Here is a 21,154-nt window from a genome sequence, read left to right on the forward strand (position 1 = left end):
GGCGGTCCTTAAACCTTCCCCAGCAGAGTAGTTTCTTGACGCCCAGTCTGTGCCTCCCCTCTCGGGGCGGAAGCCTACTGCGCAGGGAGGGCATGGGCAACGGAGTACCTCTCTCCTCCCCACTTTGCCCAGGCCAGTATCCTGGCACTGCCTCGTCTCCTCCGAGCCCTGAAGCTCCTCTCCACTGGAGGCGTGATTACTCTCCTCCGCTGAGGAGGAGCTGCTTCCCACGATCTTTGGGGGCTCTCTGTAATCCATTTGGCTTTTCCCCTCTCGCCCCTGAGCCGATGGCAGTTCCCTGACATCTACAATTCTATGAATCTACGACACGGGCTCTCAGATTCTCGCAAGAATGGGAGGGCCAATTGTGCCTCTAATTCAGGCATAGGCAAACTCGGCCCTCCAGATGTTTTGGGACTACAACTCCCATCATCCCTGACCACTGGCCCTGTTAGCTAGGGAGGATGGGAGCTGTAGTCCCAAAACATCTGGAGGGCCGAGTTTGCCTGTGCCTGCTCTAATTTCATAATGTCGTGTATCTCTTTCTGCCTCCTGCAGGATTCGAACACAGCTCTCCCATCCTGCGGCTCCCAGTGACTGGTATAAGGAAGAACTGTTGAGTCCAACTTGGGAGACATAGCCTCTGGCCTTTTCCTCCGTGAATTTGTCTAATCTTCTTTCAAAGTCATCCCAGTTTGGTGGCCAAATTTACGGCCTCCCAGGGGTGGCGGTGGAGAGAATTCTGTAGTTTACACTGGGTGAATAAAGTGTTTTCTCTGATCTAATAATAATAAAATTTTATTTATATCCCGCCCTCCCCAGCCGAAGCTGGGCTCAGAGTGGCTAACAACAGTAAAATAATACAGCATTCTGAAATCAATTCATTACTGTATTTTTTGCTCTATAAGACACACTTTTTCCCTCCTAAAAGGTAAGGGGAAATGTGTGTGCGTCTTATGGAGCGAATGCAGGCTGCGCAGCTATCCCAGAAGCCAGAACAGCCAGAGGGATTGCTGCTTTCACTGCGCAACGATCTCTCTTGTTGTTCTGGCTTCTGAGATTCAGAATATTATTTTTATTGTTTTCCTCCTCCAAAAACTAGATGCGTCTTGTGGTCTGGTGCGTCTTATAGAGCCAAAAATTCGGTATATCCCGCCCTCCCCAGCCGAAGCCGGGCTCAGAGCGGCTCACAACAGTAAAATAATACAGCATTCTAAAATCAATTCATTATAAAATCAGTTCAAATCAAATTAATGGCTACCATTGGGCTAGAGTTCTGTGAAGATTGCCAAAGGAGGGAGTCAGGCTGTGCCCTGGCCAAAGGCCTGGTGGAACAGCTCTGTCTTGCAGGCCCTGCGGAAAGATGTCAAGTCCTGCAGGGTCTTAGTCTCTTGTGGCAAAGCATTCCACCAGATCGGGGCCACAGCCGAAAAGGCCCTGGCTCTGGTCGAGGCCAGCCTAACCTCCCTGTGGCCTGGGACCTCCAAGATGTTTTTGTTTGAAGACCGTAAGGTCCTCCGTGGGACATACCAGGAGAGGTGGTCCCGTAGGTACGAGGGTCCTAGGCCTGTACTGAATCTCGGCGTTTTGTTTCTGCTGCAGTTCCGTCGACAGGGCCAGCTCTTTGGAGAAAATTAGGACACGCCGATGGCTATGGAAACAGAATGGTTGTCCTCATGTGGAAGGTAGGGAGCGATGCCCAATGCACCGACACCGTGGAGTAAAAGGGTCCTGGAATGTGCAGGCGGCACGGTGCCAAATTCATTGTCTGAGCGCAAGCCTGTTGCTAGACGGGTGAAAGATTCACCACACAAAGTCAGCGTCTTGAGGTCCCGAAGGGCCGCATTTGGTGTATATGATGTAAAGTAAAGGTAAAGGGACCCCTGACCATAAGGTCCAGTCGTGGCCGACTCTAGGGTTGCGGAGCTCATCTCGCTTTACTGGCCGAGGGAGCCGGCATACAGCTTCCGGGTCATGTGGCCAGCAGGACTAAGCCGCTTCTGGCGAACCAGAGCAGCGCACGGAAACGCCATTTACCTTCCCGCCAGAGTGGTACCTATTTATCTACTTGCACTTTTGACGTGCTTTCGAACTGCTAGGTGGGCAGGAGCAGGGACCGAGCAATGGGAGCTCACCCCGTCATTGTGGGGATTCAAACCGCTGACCTTCTGATCGGCAAGTCCTAGGCTCTGTGGTTTAACCCACAGCGCCTAGCAGTTCGAAAGCACACCAGGGCAAGTAGATAAATAGGTACTGCTGCGACGGGAAGGTAAACGGAATGGCCCGGCTACCCAGAAAAGGCAATCAGATAAGGCATTAAAGTATCAGGTATCCTGGCAGACAGGAGGGAAGCAACACACTCAAATTTCTGCTGGAGACCACTTCTTTCTGTGATGTATGCATGATGTTTTGGGTGGTGGTCTTGGGCTACAGGGTGGGCAGTTTCAAAAGTATATATAAGAGCTTGCACAACAATGTTCTGGATTCCTCTCCTCCCTCCCTGCGTGGGGTGAGCAGGGGACCCTGTTGCAACAGTTTAATAAAGATCAGGCTTACTAGCTGCTTTGCTTCTCAATATTCTCTGGTTGTCCTCTGTTATTTTCTCCTACCAATAGAGAACCTACATAAGGACTCAATAATAATAATAATAATTTATTATTTATACCCCGCCCATCTGGCTGGACTTCCCCAGCCACTCTGGGTGGCTTCCAACAACATATTAAAATACAGTAATGCATCAAACGATAAAAGCTTCCCTAAACAGGGCTTCCTTCAGATGTCTTTTAAAAGTCTGGTAGTTGTTGTTCTCTTTGACATCTGGTGGGAGGGTGTTCCACAGGGCGGGCGCCACCACCGAGAAGGCCCTGTGCCTGGTTCCCTGTAACTTGGCTTCTCGCAGTGAGGGAACTGCCAGAAGGCCTTCGGTGCTGGACCTTAGTGTCCGGGCAGAATGATGGGGGTGGAGACGTTCCTTCAGGGATACTGGGCCGTTTATGGCTTTCAAGGTCAGCACCAACACATTGAATTGTGCTTGGAAACAAACTGGGAGGCAATGTAGGTCTTTCTTGGATTCCACAAAAGGGGAAAAGGAGCAGTTTCTTTTCTTATAACAGTTGCAAACATTTCCTTTTGCTTCCTCCTTTCAGCCCTTGACCCCAAAGGAGGCAAACGGCGAGATTCTGGGATACAGCCTTCACTCACAAAAGAGAGAGGAGCCGGCGATGCTGCAATGCTTCACTCCAGACCTGCAGTGTAGCCTTCTCCTCCCGGCAGGAGAGGAATTTACGTTCCTTGTGGTGGCCACCAACATGGTGGGCATGTCTCCTCCGACCAAACTTGTGGTTCCGCCATCTGGCAGTCAAGAAGGTGAAGTAGGAGGGTGGGGAACAGCAAATGCCATTTTTAGGTAAAGAAACCCCTGACCATTAGGTCCAGTCGTGGCCGACTCTGGGGTTGCGGCGCTCATCTCGCTTTACTGGCCGAGGAAGCCGGCGTACAGCTTCCGGGTCATGTGGCCAGCAGGACTAAGCCGCTTCTGGCGAACCAGAGCAGCGCACGGAAACGCCATTTACCTTCCCGCCAGAGTGGTACCTATTTATCTACTTGCACTTTGACGTGCTTTCGAACTGCTAGGTGGGCAGGAAATGCCATTTTTATCTTTGTTCAGTAGGCTGGATTCTCCTCACATTCGCACAGCAAGAGCTTTGGTCAAGCAAGAAGACTTCAAGGACACATTCCTTAGGCCCAGGCTATCAGAAGGACCGCATCCTCCCATAGGGAAGTGGGTGGCGCTGTGGTCTAAACCACCCATCCTCCTGGGCTTGCTGTTCAGAAGGTTGGCGGTTCGAATCCCCACAATGGAGTGACCTCCTGTCGCTCTCTCCCAGCTCCTGCCAACCTAGCAGTTCGAAAGCACGCCGGTGCAAGTAGATAAATAGGTACCACTGCAGTGGGAAGCTAAACAGCGTTTCCGTGCACTCTGGTTTCCATCACATGTCCCGTTGCGCCAGAAGCAGTTTAGTCCTGCCGGCCACACGACCCGGAAAGCTGTCTGCGGACAAATGCTGGCTCCCTCGGCCCAAAAGCAAGATGAGTGCCGCAACCCCATAGTCACCCTTGACTGGACTTAACCGTCCAGGGGTCCTTTACCTTGTACAAACCTGCACAGGCCCTGAGACTTTTGGGGGGAAGCTCTGTTCCATGGCACGCTTGGGGGTGGGCAATGAGGGAGAAGGCCTTCTCAGCTGTTGCTCCCAAACTTTGGATCTTCTGACCAAACTGACGTTTTGGAGTGTTGGTGAGCATTCCGTGACGCTCTTCTTTTTTTTGCTCCTAGCTCTCCTGTCCCCGCTGCCCATCCTGGTGTCTCCAGCAGGAGACCACAGCCTCCTCTTACGCTGGCCCCTCCCTAGCAACCCAGTCACAGCCTACATATTTGAATGGGGTCAACTACCTGCGAAAGAGGGCAGAGATATATCCTGGAGTTATCAGCCAGCGAGCGTTGGCCATGCGCTCATTACAGGTGAGACAACCGTGTGACGCAGCAGCAAAAGAAGCTAATGCGGTTCTTGGTTGCGTCAGAAGAATTCTGGTGATGGGGGGAGCAGGGAAACCCAACAGTTTTGCGCTAATTTCTCTCTTATGGAATCTCTTTATTCGTCTCCAGAAACAATCGTGCCAGGAAAGCTCTATGAACTAAAAGTTTTCGCCCTCATAGACGGTAAGATCTGGGCTTCGGGTTCAACCAGTGCTTACTCCAAACAGATTGGTAAGTGGGACCAGAAAGTATTCCATTATTCCACCCATCGAAACTTATTTGTTGTTGTTGTTTAGTCGTTTAGTCGTGTCCGCCTCTTCGTGACCCCCTGGACCAGAGCACGCCAGGCCCTCCTGTCTTCCACTGCCTCCCACAGTTTGGTCAAACTCATGCTGGTAGCTTCAAGAACACTGTCCCACCATCTCGTCCTCCGTCGTCCCCTTCTCCTTGCGCCCTCCATCTTTCCCAGCATCAGGGTCTTTTCCAGGGAGTCTTCTCTTCTCCTGAGGTGGCCAAAGTCTTGGAGCCTCAGCTTCAGGATCTGTCCTTCCAGTGAGCACTCAGGGCTGATTTCCTTCAGAATGGAGAGGTTGGATCTTCTTGCAGTCCATGGGACTCTCAAGAGTCTCCTCCAGCGCCAGAATTCAAAAGCATCCATTCTTTGGCAATCGGCCTTCTTGATGGTCCAGCTTTCACTTCCATACATCACTGCTGGGAAAACCACAGCTTTTACTATACTTGAGGAGAAATACTCACCGCCAAATCACATATCATGTCTGTGGTCACAGCATGAACCACAAAAGTCATACATCCACTGTTTTGTTCAGAATATTTTTTTTCTTGTTTTCCTCTTCTAAAAACAAGGTGCGTCTTATGGGGCGAAAAATACGGTAGATGCAGAGTTCAGTTTGTGTGTCTATAAACGGATACTCATGTTTCGCCCTCTTCCCCCTTTCCCTCCTTCTTCCCTCTTTCTCCAGCTCCACTCCGTGCGCCGACTCTATATCCCGTCCGAGTCTGGAAGTCCCGGGTCGAGTTGCAGTGGGAGATTCTCCCTTTGGAGGAATGCGGAGGGGTGATACGAAACTACACCGTCTTCTACAAAAAAGAGGGGGAAGACGAGCAAAGTAAGAGTGTGCTTTGTTCTGTTCTGACAGGGAACACGCCCCCCATCACAAAAAATGTGGCTGTGGTTGCTTTTTAAAAGACACACCAAGTTTCTAGACCATAAGGCATGGGTAGGCAAACTAAGGCCCGGGGACCGGATCCGGCCCAATCGCCTTCTCAATCCGGCCTGCGGACGGTCCGGGAATCAGCGTATATTTACATGAGTAGAATGTGTCCTTTTATTTAAAATTCATCTCTGGGTTATTTGTGGGGCATAGGAATTCGTTCATTTCCCCCCCAAAAAATACAGTGGTCCCTCAGGTTACAGACTCCGTTAACCCAGAAATAGTGCTTCAGGTTAAGAACTTTGCTTCAGGATGAGAACAGAAATTGTGCTTCGGCGGCACAGCAGCAGCAGGAGGCACCATTAGCTAAAGTGGTGCTCAGTGGCGTAGCGTGGGGGGTGCAGGGGGGGCCGGCCGCACCGGGCGCAACATCTGGGGGGGCGCGCTTGCACTCGCAGCTCTCTGCCCCCTGCTAAAATCCATGGGTTAGGGGGCGCAAATTACTTGCCTTGCCCTGGGTGCTGACAACCCACGCTACGCCACTGGTGGTGCTTCAAGTTAAGAACAGTTTCAGGTTAAGAACGGACCTCCGGAACGAATTAAGTACTTAACCTGAGGTACCACTGTATAGTCTGGCCCCCCACAAGGTCTGAGGGACGGTGGACCGGCCCCCTGCTGAAAAAATTTGCTGACCCCTCCCTTAAGGATGTGAAAGGCATGTTTGAATGGGTCGAAGTAACTCGCGCAAAGATCTCAGGTGCTAGATGAGGGCCTAAGTTGCCCCTGCAGAAATCTCAGCTCCTTGAGAAACTTTGTTGTATATTTTTAACGCTGACCCCCCCCCCCACGCACAAGCAGAACAAAACCAAAGCGTTCCAAAACCAAGGCACGCTTTCCCATAGAAAGCAATGCAAAATGGATCAATCCGTCCCAGACTTTTAAAAACAACCCCTAAAACAGCAATTTGACATTAATTTTACTATCTAACGAGACCACTGATCCATAAAATGTAAGCAACAATCAATGTACAGTGGTACCTCAGGTTACATACGCTTCAGGTTACAGACGCTTCAGGTTACAGACTCCCCTAACCCAGAAATATTACCTCGGGTTAAGAACTTCAGGATGAGAACAGAAATCGCGTGGTAGCAGCAGGAGGTCCCATTAGCTAAAGTGGTGCTTCAGGTTAAGAACAGTTTCAGGTTAAGAACAGACCTCCAGAACGAATTAAGTACTTAACCCGAGGTACGACTGTACTGCACTATAAAATAAATAAGTCAGTGTTGTAGATGACAAAAATTAAATTTATTTTTTCCCCTTACCTGCACTGATGATAGTCATTGTTTGGACGGGGGGCTTTTATCCATTTCCACAGTCACGCAGTCAATCCATCAGTAGCTGAACTGGGTTCCACACAGTCACAAAAACCAATGAGCCGACAAAGCCACAAAAACGCAAAATAAATAGCAAAAACAAAAGCGCCAAACTTAATCCATTCCAGTTTGACTTCTGAAATGTTCGGAAACCGTGGCGCAGCTTCTGATTGCTGTTTCTTGCAACTGGTCTTCAAAAGCATCGCAACCTCCTCTGAGTGTGGATGCAGAGCTGGTAGCCATTTTGTAGCCGCCTTCTTGCCTCAGGGGCAGCCCCTTTGTCTTGTTTTCCAGCGGCGGTGGTCCTGGACAGCTCCGTACATGGCTACCTCATTGAAGGCCTGGCTCCTAGCTCCGCCGTGACGGTCTTCATCGCCGTCGCCAACGATGGAGGGAGCACAAACGGAACCATTTTGACCATCCATACCAAGGACTCCGGTGAGGGAACATGGTGGGATTTCCTGGGTTGCATTTTCGCTCCGTCCCTGCGTCCGAAGTGCTGCCACCTTTCCCATTCAGCCCCATGATTGCGCCAATAATAATAATAATAATAATAATAATAATAATAATTTATTATTTATACCCCGTCCATCTGGCTGGGTTTCCCCAGCCACTCTGGGCGGCTCCCAATCAAGTGTTAAAAACAATACAGCATTAAATATTAAAAACTTCCCTAAACAGGCTGCCTTCAGTGTCTTTTAAAAAGAAGATAGCTGCTTATTTCCTTTACATCTGAAGGGAGGGCGTTCCACAGGGCGGGCGCCACCACCGAGAAGGCCCTCTGTCTGGTTCCCTGTAACCTCACTTCTCGCAATGAGGGAACCGCCAGAAGGTCCTCAGCACTGGACCTCAGTGTCCGGGCAGAACGATGGAGGTGGAGTATATACTGGGCCGTTTAGGGCTTTAAAGGTCAGCACTTTGAATTGTGCTCGGAGACGTACTGGGAGCCAATGCAGATCTCTCAGGACCGGTGTTATGTGGTCCCGGCGGCCACTCCCAGTCCCCAGTCTAGCTCCCGTATTCTGGATTAATTGCAGTTTCCGGGTCACCTTCAAAGGTAGCCCCACGTAGAGCACATTTTAGTTGTCCAATCGGGAGATAATAGGGTCCTCTTCCACCAGGCATAGGAAGCTGCATTCTGGAAGCTGCCAGACCATTGGAGTAGCGTGATGACACCCTTACAATTTATTATATGGCAAGATAAGATATGGAGAAGCAGCAGGCATGCTCGAGATCCAGCAACTTTTTGTACTGATCCATAAAACTATCCAAGCGACTCGTTTACTTGTTGACTCGTTTACTCTAAAAGAGGCAGCCATGGGGTTACAGTATTTTCATACAAGCCCATGTTTTACGCCCATTTACTTGCTCACTCCAGTTGCCCTAACACTGAACCAGTCAATTTATTTGCTTGTTGGTTTTATTTGTGTTTCTGATACATTTCAACAGAAGGGGAAACCGAAAGTAATAAAAACTAAGGTGGGGGGGAAGAGTTAAATATTTCAAATTCTATTACATTGAAAAATACACTCCAAGGACTCAGTTACATTAGTAAAAAAAAAAAAAAACCCAGTGTTTTTATGCATTACTAACATGCAACACTAGATGGCGCAGTGGAGCAGAAAACTTTTATGTACGGTTTTACATAGTGGTTCCCAACCCCCTTGTAATTTTGTGAAATGAACAATGTTGTGGCTGTATCCCTGTGGATGGCAGGAGGGGGTGGCGTTGGTTTTGTGATAGGAATTTTGAGGTCTTAGATATATGGCAATGTTCATAACCGCACGTACATAGATCAGCACAGGAAGACCGACCTGAAGCCATTTTGATTCCTAAACTGAGCAAATGTTTTCTCTGCAAGGTCAAAGTGGAAAAGCCTCCCCATTGTCTTTTCCTTCACAAATCCTGTCTTAAGGGCATGTCTGTGTTTGAATAGGGTGTGAGCCTGTGACCTGGCCCAGGAACTAAGTATTTATCATTACAAAAGACTGGCCAGGCTCCCCAGGCAATCCAATCAAGTAACCTGCCAGACAGGAGATAAACAACAACAGGAGAAAAACAACATTAAGATTTCTGTTTTAGACTGCCTTTTCTGTGATGTAGGTGTGATGTATCTGAGGGGTGGTTTTGGTTACACCCCTTCTGTGATGTATGCATGATGTTTGTGGGGGTGGTCTTGATCTACAGGGTGGTAATTTCAAAAGTCTTTACAAGGCCTTGCATGCCATTTTTCTGGGTCCTTCCTCTCTCCTGCAAGTGAGGGGAGCACCCTGTTGCAACAGATCAATAAAGGCCAAGCCTACAGGCTGCTGTTTTGCTCCAAGTTATCCTGCTTGGTGTCTTTGTTTTTGTCCAAGGAAGCCCTCAGATTTTTCCCGTTAACAGTTTCTCTTTGCTGAATGCCTCGGTCTCCGAGATCTGAAGCTCCCTCTTTCTCTCTCTGCTTTCTCGGTAGATTACGGCGAAACCGAAATTCTCTCCTCCGTCCTTTGCGTGGGGTTCCTCTTCGTCCTGCTTGCTGGATCCCTGGCCTGCCTATTGAAGCATCGATTGTGCGTGTCCATAAAGTATCGCCTTCCCCATCCCTCTAGGCCCAACCCGTCGTTTGCTAGGGCTCCCAACTTTTTCTTCTCTCTCTGTTTTAAAAATAACATCCTCCGGAGAGGGCTGCAAGGAATAATTTTGCCGCTTGGGACTGCGTGACTCAAGAAAACACCCTGTGCATAGCTGTCAAGCGTCCCTTATTTGGAGGGACAGTCCCTTATCCCAGCGCTGTGTCCCGCTGTTGTCCCTTATTGATGATGTCCCTTAAATTTCCCGGGTTTCAAAGGAAGCAGCTCCTCTCCCTCCCTCCCTGCCAGCCAGGGAGGAGGGAGGCTCCGGCTGTGTTGCTTGGCTGCCCAGTCCGCCCCCCTCCAACCTCCTCTCACCAGCCTCGGCCCCCAGGAGCCCCTTCCCGCTGGGACCGGTGGAAGCCTCGGGCCCTTCCGCCACCATCCTCCTTGCGGCCGCCAAACTGAGCGTCTCTGCCTGGGGCCTCCCCTCTGCCCGTCACCGCCGCTCCCGCTGTGCCGCCGAAGGACCCGGATGAGATGGGCAGCCTGGCATGGCCTATGAATTGCTGAGGAGCCTTGAGAGGAGAGCGAGGGCAACCATAGAGAAAGCAGTTCAGAGAGAGGAGGAGGCGGAGGCACAGGCAGATGTTCCAAGGGCTATAAGGGAAGGACCACAAGCGCTTCTCCCATTGATTTGTAGTGGTAGACTAGCATAGATGGTCTGATCTGCGGGTTTACTTTGGGCACTATTCCCCAGTGGCGTAGCGTGGGTTGTCAGCACCCGGGGCAAGGCAAGTAATTTGCGCCCCCTAACCCGTGGATTTGCGCCCCCTAACCCATGGATTTGCGCCCCCTAACCCTAAACCCCAGATGTTGCGCCCAGTGCGGCCGGCCCCCCTGCACCCCCCTGCTACGCCACTGCTATTCCCCCCCTTCCTCCCACCCCACCTGATGGAACTGAGAGCTGCAGATGGAGCACGAGAGAAAAGATACAGAACTGCGGCAGCATCTTCGTAGCTTGGACTTCGTTTTGCGCGAAAAGTGGTTGCTGCTTGTAGTTATTGAATTGCAGTGTTTCATCGGCTGGTGTCTTGAGCAGCAACCTCTGGAAACGAAGGGCTAAAAACCGGCGCTGCTCTCCAAAATTACCCGGTCCCTTTAAACTGGTTGACTAAGATCCCTTATTTTGGCTGCTGGTCCCTTATTTTCAAATCTGTAAGTTGACAGCTATGAACCTGAGCCCCTTTCTACACCGGCCTGTGGGGAAGTCTCTCCATTCTAGACTACGGCTCCCATCGGCTCCAGCCATTGTAGCCATCTCAAACTACAACTCCCGCCACCTTCTAGCCACCAGGGCTGTTTCAAACTACAACTCCCATCACCACCAGCCAGCGCGCCGACTTGGGCTGGTGGGTGTTGTCGTCCAAAAGTATCTGGAAAGAACCAGGTTGGCAGAGGCTGGCATGCCCCATGCCAGGGCTCAGTGGGGCTTCCTCAGAAGCACATTTCGGAAGCCTGGGGCCACCACCGAGGCAGCCCTGTCCACACACACACACCTCAGCTTGCTTGTTTAGGGAAGCTTTTAATGTTTGATGCATTAATGTATTTTAATATTTTGTTGGAAGCCGCCCAGAGTGGCTGGGGAAGCCCAGCCGGATGGGCGAGGTATAAATAAATTATTATTATTATTATTATTATTATTACACGAGTCTCATTCGGCGAAGGCTTTGAAACTGGAACAAAATCTTCTGCCTGCTAGGTTGCGATTTTGTTGCTTGGGCTACAGGAGAGAGAGGACTGGTGCTTCAGAAACTAGATATTGCTTTTCTTTTTAATTTTCCGAACTCGTTTCACTTGAAGTCCTTTTTTTTTCTTTTTTTTTTCTCCTCCCTCCACTCCAAATCTTCTCTGGATTTTCAGGCTTCGGAAGTACTTGTGGCCGCCGATTCCCGACCCGGCAAAAAGCAACCTTGCCACGTGGGCACCGCAAAAAATGTGTCTGGTGAGTAAGAATAATAATAATATTTTTTTATTTATACCCCGCCCTCCCCGGCCAGAACCGGGCTCAGGGCGGCTAACACCAATAAAATGAGAATAAAACGTAATAGAAGAAAGAAAAAACAGTTAATTAAAATACGGGTTAAAATGCAGCCTCATTTTAGTAGTAGCCCATTAATCAAAATCACAAGGGGAGAAAAACATAAAGGCCAAGCGGAACAGCTCTGTCTTGCAGGCCCTGCGGAAAGATGTTGAATCCCGCAGGGCCCTTGTCTCTTGTGACAGAGCGTTCCACCAAGTCGGGGCCAGTGCTGAAAAGGCCCCGACCAATCGGGACCAATCTAGTTGAGACCAATCTAGCCTCCAAAGTGTTGTTATCTGTGGGCATACCAGGATAGTGTTGTTTGGGTGGTTGGCTTGGATCAGCACAAAAGGGATTTCTCCACACACACACCCCGGGCAGTTAAAGGCACCTTCAAACACAGCCTGTCTGTGACCTAAGAGCAGTTCAGCCAATCAGTGAGCAGGGGATTAGAAAAGCATTGCAGCCCAATTAGAACATGGAACTGATGGCGTTAAGGACTCGGCCAATGGGATCATTGGCTAGCACGGCGCTTCTGTGACATAGGGGCAGTTCAACCAATCACTGAGCAGAGGCTGTAACCGTCGCTGGACCCAGCAAACTGCAATACCGGCATTACGCAGGTCCAACCAGAGAGTCAGAATTTTTAAAGGACGCCCCTTAAAGCCCCTTCTTGTCTTGATGGAGCGTCTCCACCCCCATCGTTCTGCCCGGACGCTGAGGTCCAGCACCGAGGGCTTTCTGGCGGTTCCCTCATTGCGAGAAGCAAAGCCACAGGGAACCAGGCAGAGGGCCTTTTCGGTGGTGGCACCCGCCCTGTGGAACACCCTCCCATCAGATGTCAAAGCGATAAACAACTACCTAGAAGACATCTTAAGGTTCAGGGAAGTTTTTAATGTGTGACATCTTAGTGTATTTTTGGTCTCTGTGGAAGCCGCCCAGAGTGGCTGGGGAAACCCAGCCAGATGGACGGGGTACAAATAATAAATTATTATTCTTATTATTATTTAGGATTTCTCTCCTTGTCGCCCTGAGAAATGGAGTCGAGATTATCTCACCTTGACCATCACTGACCTCCTGAGAGTCCTCCCCTCCCAGTCGGAGGAGATGGGGAAGAAGGCGTTTTTGGGCAACCAGTGGTTGGTCGATATTCCCAGGCCTTTGCAGAAGTCAGCCCCCATGACCAGAAATGGGAGCCCCTCCTGGGCAAGCGTGGGGCAGCCCCAGAAGAACATGTCCACCTGGAGCCAAGTGGACTACTCCAGAGTCATCGTGGTCCAGAAGAACCATGGTCCAGAAGAACCTCAGAGAAGTCCTCACCATTCGCAGTCCTCCTCCAAGAGCCAGGATATTGAAAACTCTGCTCTCGGATCAAAGTCTGGCCAAGGGGTCTGGTTGCAGAATTTCACCTATGAGGCCCTGCTAGATGCTGGGCCAGCATTTGGGTCCGTGGGCGAGTTTCCACTCCTGGTGAGTCTGGTGGAGGGAATTCTCCACCCAAATGAAAGCCCGCAAGGGACTCCGAGGAGGAAACCCTAGCGTATCTCGCAAGGATCCTGCAAGACCTCCGACACGAGCTTTCTCGCTGCTCAGCTTTATTATCGTGAAACTAACCTGCTGGGGAAAGGCGTACGACAAGGCTGTATATTGTCTCCCTGCTTATTGCAGAATTCATCATGCGAAAGGCTGGGCTGGATGAATCCCTAGCCGGAATTAAGATTGCTGGAAGAAATATCAACAACCTCAGATCTGCAGATGACACAACCTTGATGGCAGAAAGTGAGGAGGAATTAAAGAACCTTTTATTGAGGGTGAAAGAGGAGAGTGCAAAATATGGTCTCAAGCTCAACATCAAAAAAAACGAAGATCATGGTCACTGGTCCCATTACCTCTTGGCAAATAGAAGGGGAAGAAATGGAGGCAGTGAGAGATTTTACTTTCTTGGGCTCCATGATCACTTCAAATGGTGACAGCAGCCACGAAATTAAGACACGCCTGCTTCTTGGGAGAAAAGCAATGACAAACCTAGACAGCATCTTAAAAAGTAGAGACATCACCTTGTCAACAAAGGTCTGTATAGTTCAAGCTATGGTTTTCCCAGTAGTGATGTATGGAAGTGAGAGCTGGACCATAAAGAAGGCTGATCGCCGAAGAATGGATGCTTTTGAATTCAGGTGCTGGAGGAGACTCTTGAGAGTCCCATGGACTGCAAGAAGATCAAACCGATCCATTTGGAAGGAAATCAGCCCTGAGTGCTCACTGGAAGGACAGATCCTGAAGCTGAGGCTCCAGTACTTTCGCCCCCTCAGGAGAAGAGAAGACTCCCTGGAAAAGACCCTGATGTTGGGAAAGATGGAGGGCACAAGGAGAAGGGGACGACAGAGGACGAGATGGTGGGACATTTTTCTCGAAGCTACCAGCATGAGTTTGACCAAACTGCGGGAGGCAGTGGAAGACAGGAGGGCCTGGCGTGCTCTGGTCCAGGGGGTCACGAAGAGGCGGACACAACTAAACAACAACAACAACTACAACATTATGGAAGAAACGTCTTGAAATAGTAAGATTTGACCGTGGAACCAGTGATCTGGTGAGAGTGGCTGGGCTCTTCATCAAAGCCGTAGAGATGTCTGGATTTCCAATAGGACCCGTCCCGCTCTTCTGCATTATACATTTAAAGGCGTGTGATACTGCACAAAGAGCCACAGCTTCCCCAAAAGAATTCTGGGAGCCGTAGTTTGTTAAGGGTGTCCAGAGTTGTTCCCTCACAGAGCTACGTTTTCCAGATTGGTTTATCAATCAGTCCCTCTTCCCAGAGAACTCTGGGAATTGTAGTTCCGGGAGGGGAATAGCACCTGGAACAAACTACATTTCTCAGCACCCGGAACAAACTACATCCCCCATTATTCTTTGACTGTTTAAAGACGGCTTGAAATATATAGTGCAGCTTAGGCCCTTATGGATTAAATCTTTGCTCCTTCTTGTGGAATTCCAAATCGTCTACCCCAATATTACATTCAAACGACAATAATAATAATGCAACTCCTTGCAGGGACGTGGGTGGCGCTGTGGATCAAACCACAGAGCCTAGGACTTGCCGATCAGAAGGTCGGCGGTTCGAATCCCCGCGACGGGGTGAGCTCCCGTTGCTCAGTCCCTGCTCCTGCCAACCTAGCAGTTCGAAAGCACGTCAAAGTGCAAGTAGATAAATAGGTACCACTCTGGCGGGAAGGTAAACGGCGTTTCTGTGTGCTGCTCTGGTTTGCCAGAAGCGGCTTAGTCCTTCTGGCCACATGGCCCGGAAGCTGTACACCGGCTCCCTCGGCCAATAAAGCGAGATGAGCGTCGCAACCCCAGAGTCGGTCACGACTGGACCTAATGGTCAGGGGTCCCTTTACCTTACCTTTACAACTCCTTGCAATGCAGGAATCCCAGCTAAACAATCCCGGACCATCCGACTTCTTCTGAAAAATCTCCAACAAAGGAGAGTCTGTTTGCCCGGCGACACACTTCGTACCATCAGAAAATTCTTCCTGGTGTCTAGAAGGAGAGAAGGAAGAACGGGGAGGAAAGTTTTGGGAAGGAAAGTTTTGCTCGGAAGTGAGGTTTCTTACGAGAGGCGAGAACGCAGAAGGAGAGCTTAAGGAGAACATCTGTAGACAAAAGGATGAGTCACGCTGTCGAAGGGGAAGAAAAGAAAATACTTAAGTGTTCCTGAGAGATGGGCAACTGCTCCTGCAATTGAAAAGGGCAAGGCCAATGGAACCGTAGGGGCTGGCTTGTGTGTAGGGGGGCAGATCCTGAAAGGTCTCGCTGCTTCATTATTTTGGAGACAATGAGGCTGAAGAGAGTGGGATTCTGAGCTGAAGAGCAGCAAGAAAATAGAGGTATTCAAATCCATTGTTCTGCCAAGGAGAGTCATAGGAGAGGCTATGGATCAGAGCCTTGGGGTGGCGGGGAGATTTACCGTATTTTTCGCTCTATAAGACGCCCTTTTTCCCTTCTAAAAAGTAAGGGGAAATGTGTGTGCGTCTTATGGAGCGAATGCAGGCTGCGCGGCTAAGCCAGAACAGGAAGATGGAGTGTTGTGCAACGCTCTGTCTCGCTGTTCTAGCTTCTGGCTTAGCTGCGCAAAACCTCCGCAGGACAGCGGGATGAAAGCACCACGCTGCCCTGCGGAGGCTTCACAGGCTGTCCCAGAAGCCAGAACAGTGAGAAGGAGCGCTGCGCAGCGCTCCGTCTCCCTGTTCTAGCTTTGGGGTTAGCTGTGCAAAGCCTCTGCAGGGCAGTAGGGTGCCTTCATCCCACTGCCCTCCGGAGGCTTCGCGCAAAGCTAGACCAGCTATCCCAGCGTCTATCCCAGGAGCCAGATCCCTCTTGCTGTTCTGGCTTCTGGGATTTATTTTTTCTTGTTTCCTCCCCCCCAAACTAGGTGCGTCCTATCGTCTGGTGCGTCCTATAGAGCAAAAAATACGGTAAGTCAGAGGAAGGGGCATAAAGGGAAGTTTGTTGTTGAGTGGGATGACTGGGAGATGAGAACTCAAGGAGAGTTTGGCTGCTAGATCAGGCACAAGGAATGGCTCAACGCAGGATCCTGCCCTCACCGGGGCAAGCTGCAGAATTTGTCCGTGCGAGGTTTTGCACAGCACCCTGGAATCCCGAAAGAGATTGCTTGCTTGTCTGCTGCGCTTTGAAAATAAAGATAAAAGATGAAAACACTCCGCCTGCGTCGTTTGAGAACATCCCCATCAAAGCCAGTAGGGCTTGCTTCTGAGTACAGTGGTACCTGTACTGAATCCGTTCCGGGAGTCCGTTCCAAAACCAAAGCGTTCCAAAACCAAGGTGCGCTTTCCCATAGGAAGTAATGGGAAACAGATTAATCTGTTCCAGACTTTTAAAAACAATCCCTAAAACAGCAATTGAACATGAGTTTTACTATCTAACAAGACCATTGATCTATAAAATGAAAGCACTAATCAATGCACTGTACTATAAAATAAATAAGACAGTATTGTAGATGATAAAAATTATTTATTTCTTTCTTATGTGCACTGGTGATAGTCATTGTTTGGGTGGGGGCTTTTATTCATCAGTAGCTGAACTGCGTTCCACACCGTCACAAAACAAATGAACCTCAAAAAGCCTCAAAAACAAAAACGCAAAATGAATAGCAAAAACAAAAGCGCCAAACTTAATCCGTTCCGGAGGTCCGTTTGACTTCTGAAATGTTCAGAAACCAAGGCGCAGCTTCTGATTGGCGCAGGCGCCCAGGAAACAATAGCCGACAGCTGCATCAGACGTTTGGCTTCCGGAAAACGTTCAAAAACTGGAACACTTACTTCCAGGTTTTTGGCGTTGGGTAACCAAGGCGTTTGAGAACCAAGGTACCACCGTAATCTCATCCAAGGTAGCTAGATTGGCTATAGAAGCCGGGGAGTCCTTATACTGGACTGGTTAATCCAGTCTCAAGCTCTGCCTAACACTCAGCTTCATAGGACACGATCCACCGCTTCCTATGTTATTATGGGAAACTAAAAAGTCTGCAAACTTTTACACGCTGCGATTTCCCTTCTGCTGTTGCAATTGTACTTTTTTTACTCTAGGGGGCGCCCTTGCCCTGTTCCATCTCCCTTGTTCTTCCAGTTGCAGAAAGTTGTTCCATATAGCTGGTCTGTATTTTTGGTTTTTTTTAACAAAAATGTGGTTCAGGTCTCTCTCTCTCTCTCTCTTTCTCCATACACACACACACACACAATTTAAAACAACGTGTCCCTTTTATAAATAAAAAATAAATAAAACAGCATGCTAAGAAATATAAACTTTCCAAGTCATATCAATAGATAAATAGATAAATAGATAGATATAGATGATAGATAGATGATAGATAGATGATAGATAGATGATAGATAGATAGATAGATAGATAGATAGATAGATAGATAGATAGATGATAGATAGATAGATAGATAGATAGATAGATAGATAGATAGATGATAGATAGATAGATAGATAGATAGATAGATAGATAGATATGATGATAGATAGATAGATAGATAGATATGATGATAGATAGATAGATAGATAGATAGATAGATAGATAGATAGATAGATAGATATGATGATAGATAGATAGATAGATAGATAGATAGATAGATAGATAGATAGATAGATAGATGATAGATAGATAGATGATGATGATAGATAGATAGATAGATAGATAGATAGATATGATGATAGATAGATAGATAGATAGATAGATAGATAGATAGATGATAGATAGATAGATAGATAGATAGATAGATAGATAGATGATAGATAGATAGATGATAGACAATTTATTACGGTCAAAAACCAGCTCACAAACGTATATCAATTTTCTTCTCACTGCTGATAGAATTACAGAGTTGCAAGGTCATTTATCTAGTAAGTGGCTTGGGGTGTTACTCCTACTCAGAGTAAACCTATTGGGAATTCTGGGCATGCTTCACTGGGATCTATTTGGGAGTTTTTTAGCGGGTCTCTCCCACCGGGCAGAAGTCCAATTGGCTGCAACTCACGATGTTTGTGTTTCACATAGTGAGTTGAAACAATGAAAGGTCCTTAAGATTGAATCAGATCCTTAAGATTGAATAAGATTGAATCGCTGCCTTTCAGCCTAACCTACCTCACAGGCAGGGCCGGATTTAGGTTTGATGCGGCCCTAAGCTACTGAAGGTAATGGGGTCCTTTCTATGTCCAGCTGTCCTTTGTCCACAACAAATTGCAGCTGTTTTTTGTGTTGAATATATGCTATATGGTCATTGATGGACCTCATAGGTATCTCAAGCCATTTGCCCATGTGGCCATGCAACCTGTCCATGCAGAATGTAGGCACCCTATATATAGGTAAAGGGGACCCCTGACCATTAGGTCCAGTCGTGGCCGACTCTGGAGTTGCGGCGCTCATCTCGCTTTATTGGCCGAGGGAGCCGGCATACAGCTTCCGGGTCATGTGGCCAGCAGGATTAAGCCGCTTCTGGCAAACCAGAGCAGCGCACAGAAATGCCGTTTACCTTCCCACCGGAGCGGTACCTATTTATCTACTTGCACTTTTTGGGGTGCTTTCGAACTGCTAGGTGGGCAGGAGCAGGGACCGAGCAACGGGAGCTCACCCCGTCATTGCGGAGATTCGAACCGCCAACCTTCTGATCGGCAAGTCCTAGGCTCTGTGGTTTAACCCACAGCGCCACCCGCGTCCCTACCCTATATATAGAAAGGAGCAAACCAGGGCTAGCATTGCTTACATCCTACAAGCCTACACAAAACTGTTGCAGAAATGACAAAACGTACCGGAAAAATAAAAAATCCAAAACAAACTTTTTATAAAAGAATGGAAATGGTTTATTGAATATTTACAAACTAAACTGTAAACAGATAAGAACATTGATAGGATTACTGTAATAAGCTGCAGTTTCATAAGAGCATATATTTAAAGCAGATGAATAAATGAGTAAATTAAGTTAATTTAGACTATGCAGAAGATATAAAAAATAAATTTAAGGAGGGGGAAGGAAGTCGAGTTTTGAAATGTTAAAATGATTGCATAATTATTGAAATGTATAAAACTGAAAATCATCAAAAAAATAATAAGTTAAAAAAATATAAACATTAAAATAAACTTCCCTATACAGGAAGACAGCTCAGGGGTCAGATAACTCCATACCCTCCAACGTTTCTCCAATGAAAATAGGGATGTCCTAAGAAAAAGTGGACGCAGGTGGCACTGTGGGTTAAACCACAGAGCCTAGGGCTGGCCGATCGGAAGGTCGGCGGTTCGAATCCCCGCAGTGACGGGGTGAGCTCCCATTGCTCGGTCCCTGCTCCTGCCCACCTAGCAGTTTGAAAGCACGTCAAAGTGCAAGTAGATAAATAGGTACTGCTCTGGCGGGAAGGTAAACGGCGTTTCTGTGCGCTGCTCTGGTTCGCCAGATGCGGCTTAGTCCTGCTGGCCACATGACCCGGAAGCTGTATGACGGCTCCCTTGGCCAATAAAGCGAGATGAGCGCTGCAACCCCAGAGTCGGCCACGACTGGACCTAATGGTCAGGGGTCCCTTTACCTTTACCTTTAAGAAAAAGTGGGACATTCCGGGATCGAAACTGGGACAGCTTCCCGAAATCAGGGACGTCCCTGGAAAATCGGGACTCTTGGAGGGTCTTCAACAAATAAATGCAACAGTTATACAGCAAGGATTAGTGAGCTTCCCTTACAGGACAAACCATGCTATCTCTTGCAACATAAGAAAGTTCAGCAAACCGCACTGGTGTTTGTTTGCCCTGGGAAAAAGAGGTAGGAAGCCCAGCCCATCTTGAGCGAAAAAGAATTGCTTCCTTGCTCCAGAAAGCAGTCGTTCTGCACAAAAATAGGGTTTGCTGCTGGGTGCTTCGCCGGCGGAACAAACTGCAAACAGATCTGGGCAGCTGCCTTGTTTTTCTTCGGCACCCATTAAATCTGATTCAGATATTTAATTTCTGCAGCTGGTGGTGGGCCAGAGGAACAACAAAAAGCACTAGAACCCCTCTCTCCCTAGCGTCATTTTGGGAAGAACGGGAAACTGGTATTTGAGTTGCATCCAAAGGTCATCTAGGCCAACCTTCTGCAATGCAGGAATCTTTTTTCCCCTGACCTGGGGCTCGAACTCACCACCTTGAGATTAGAATAATAATAATAATTTATTATTTATACCCCGCCCATCTGGCTGAGTTTCCCCAGCCACTCTGGGTGGCTTCCAATCAAGTGTTAAAAACAATACAGCATTAAATATTAAAAACTTCCCTGAACAGGGCTGCCTTCAGATGTCTTTTAAAAAGAAGATAGCTGCTTATTTCCTTCACATCTAAAGGAAGGTAGGGCGGGTGCCACCACCGAGAAGGCCCTCTGTCTGGTTCCCTGTAACTTGGCTTCTCGCAGGGAGGGAACCGCCAGAAGGCCCTCAGAGCTGGATCTCAGTGTCCGGGCAGAACGATGGAGGTGGAGACGCTCCTTCAGGTATACTGGGCCGTTTAAGGCTTTAAAGGTCAGCACCAACACTTTGAATTGTGCTCGGAAATGTCCTGGGAGCCAATGCAGATCTCTCAGGACCGGTGTTATGTGGTCCTGGCAGCCACTCCCAGTCACCAGTCTAGCTGCCGCATTCTGGATTAATTGCAGTTACTAGGTCACCTTCAAAGGTAGCCCCGTGTAGAGCGCATTGCAGTAGTCCAAGCAGCAGATAACTAGAGCATGCACCACTTTGGTGAGACAGTCTGTGGGCAGGTAGGGTCTCATCCTGCGTACCAGATGGAGCTGGGAGACAGCCGCCCTGGACACAGAATTAACCAGATTGAGTGTCTCGTGCTCTTACCAACTGGAAATGGACTTGTGGGCCAAGTTGGGACACATCATAGGTGCCAACGCCCTGGCG

General features: G+C 48.6%; 1 protein-coding gene across 2 annotated transcripts in view; it reads left to right on the top strand.

Annotated features, from left to right (window-relative positions):
* Positions 1-16,471, top strand: part of LOC309360719 (interleukin-6 receptor subunit beta-like) — a 33,768-nt gene extending 17,297 nt beyond the window's left edge. The window contains exons 6-14 of one of the 2 annotated variants that reach the window (XM_081895503.1): positions 1,603-1,685; positions 3,147-3,366; positions 4,337-4,522; positions 4,667-4,768; positions 5,518-5,664; positions 7,377-7,520; positions 9,538-9,634; positions 11,558-11,639; positions 12,729-13,352. In XM_081895503.1, the coding sequence (XP_081751629.1) occupies positions 1,603-1,685; positions 3,147-3,366; positions 4,337-4,522; positions 4,667-4,768; positions 5,518-5,664; positions 7,377-7,520; positions 9,538-9,634; positions 11,558-11,639; positions 12,729-13,256 (1,589 nt within the window). In that variant the 3' untranslated portion in view covers positions 13,257-13,352. Of the gene's footprint in view, positions 1-1,602; positions 1,686-3,146; positions 3,367-4,336; positions 4,523-4,666; positions 4,769-5,517; positions 5,665-7,376; positions 7,521-9,537; positions 9,635-11,557; positions 11,640-12,728; positions 13,353-16,146 lie in introns of those variants that run through there. The other variant, XM_081895504.1, reaches the window with a different exon arrangement.
* Positions 16,472-21,154: the final 4,683 nt, after the last annotated feature.

Source organism: Podarcis melisellensis (assembly GCF_964234715.1).
Source record: "Podarcis melisellensis genome assembly, chromosome: 18".
Taxonomy (NCBI): Eukaryota; Metazoa; Chordata; class Lepidosauria; order Squamata; family Lacertidae; genus Podarcis; species Podarcis melisellensis.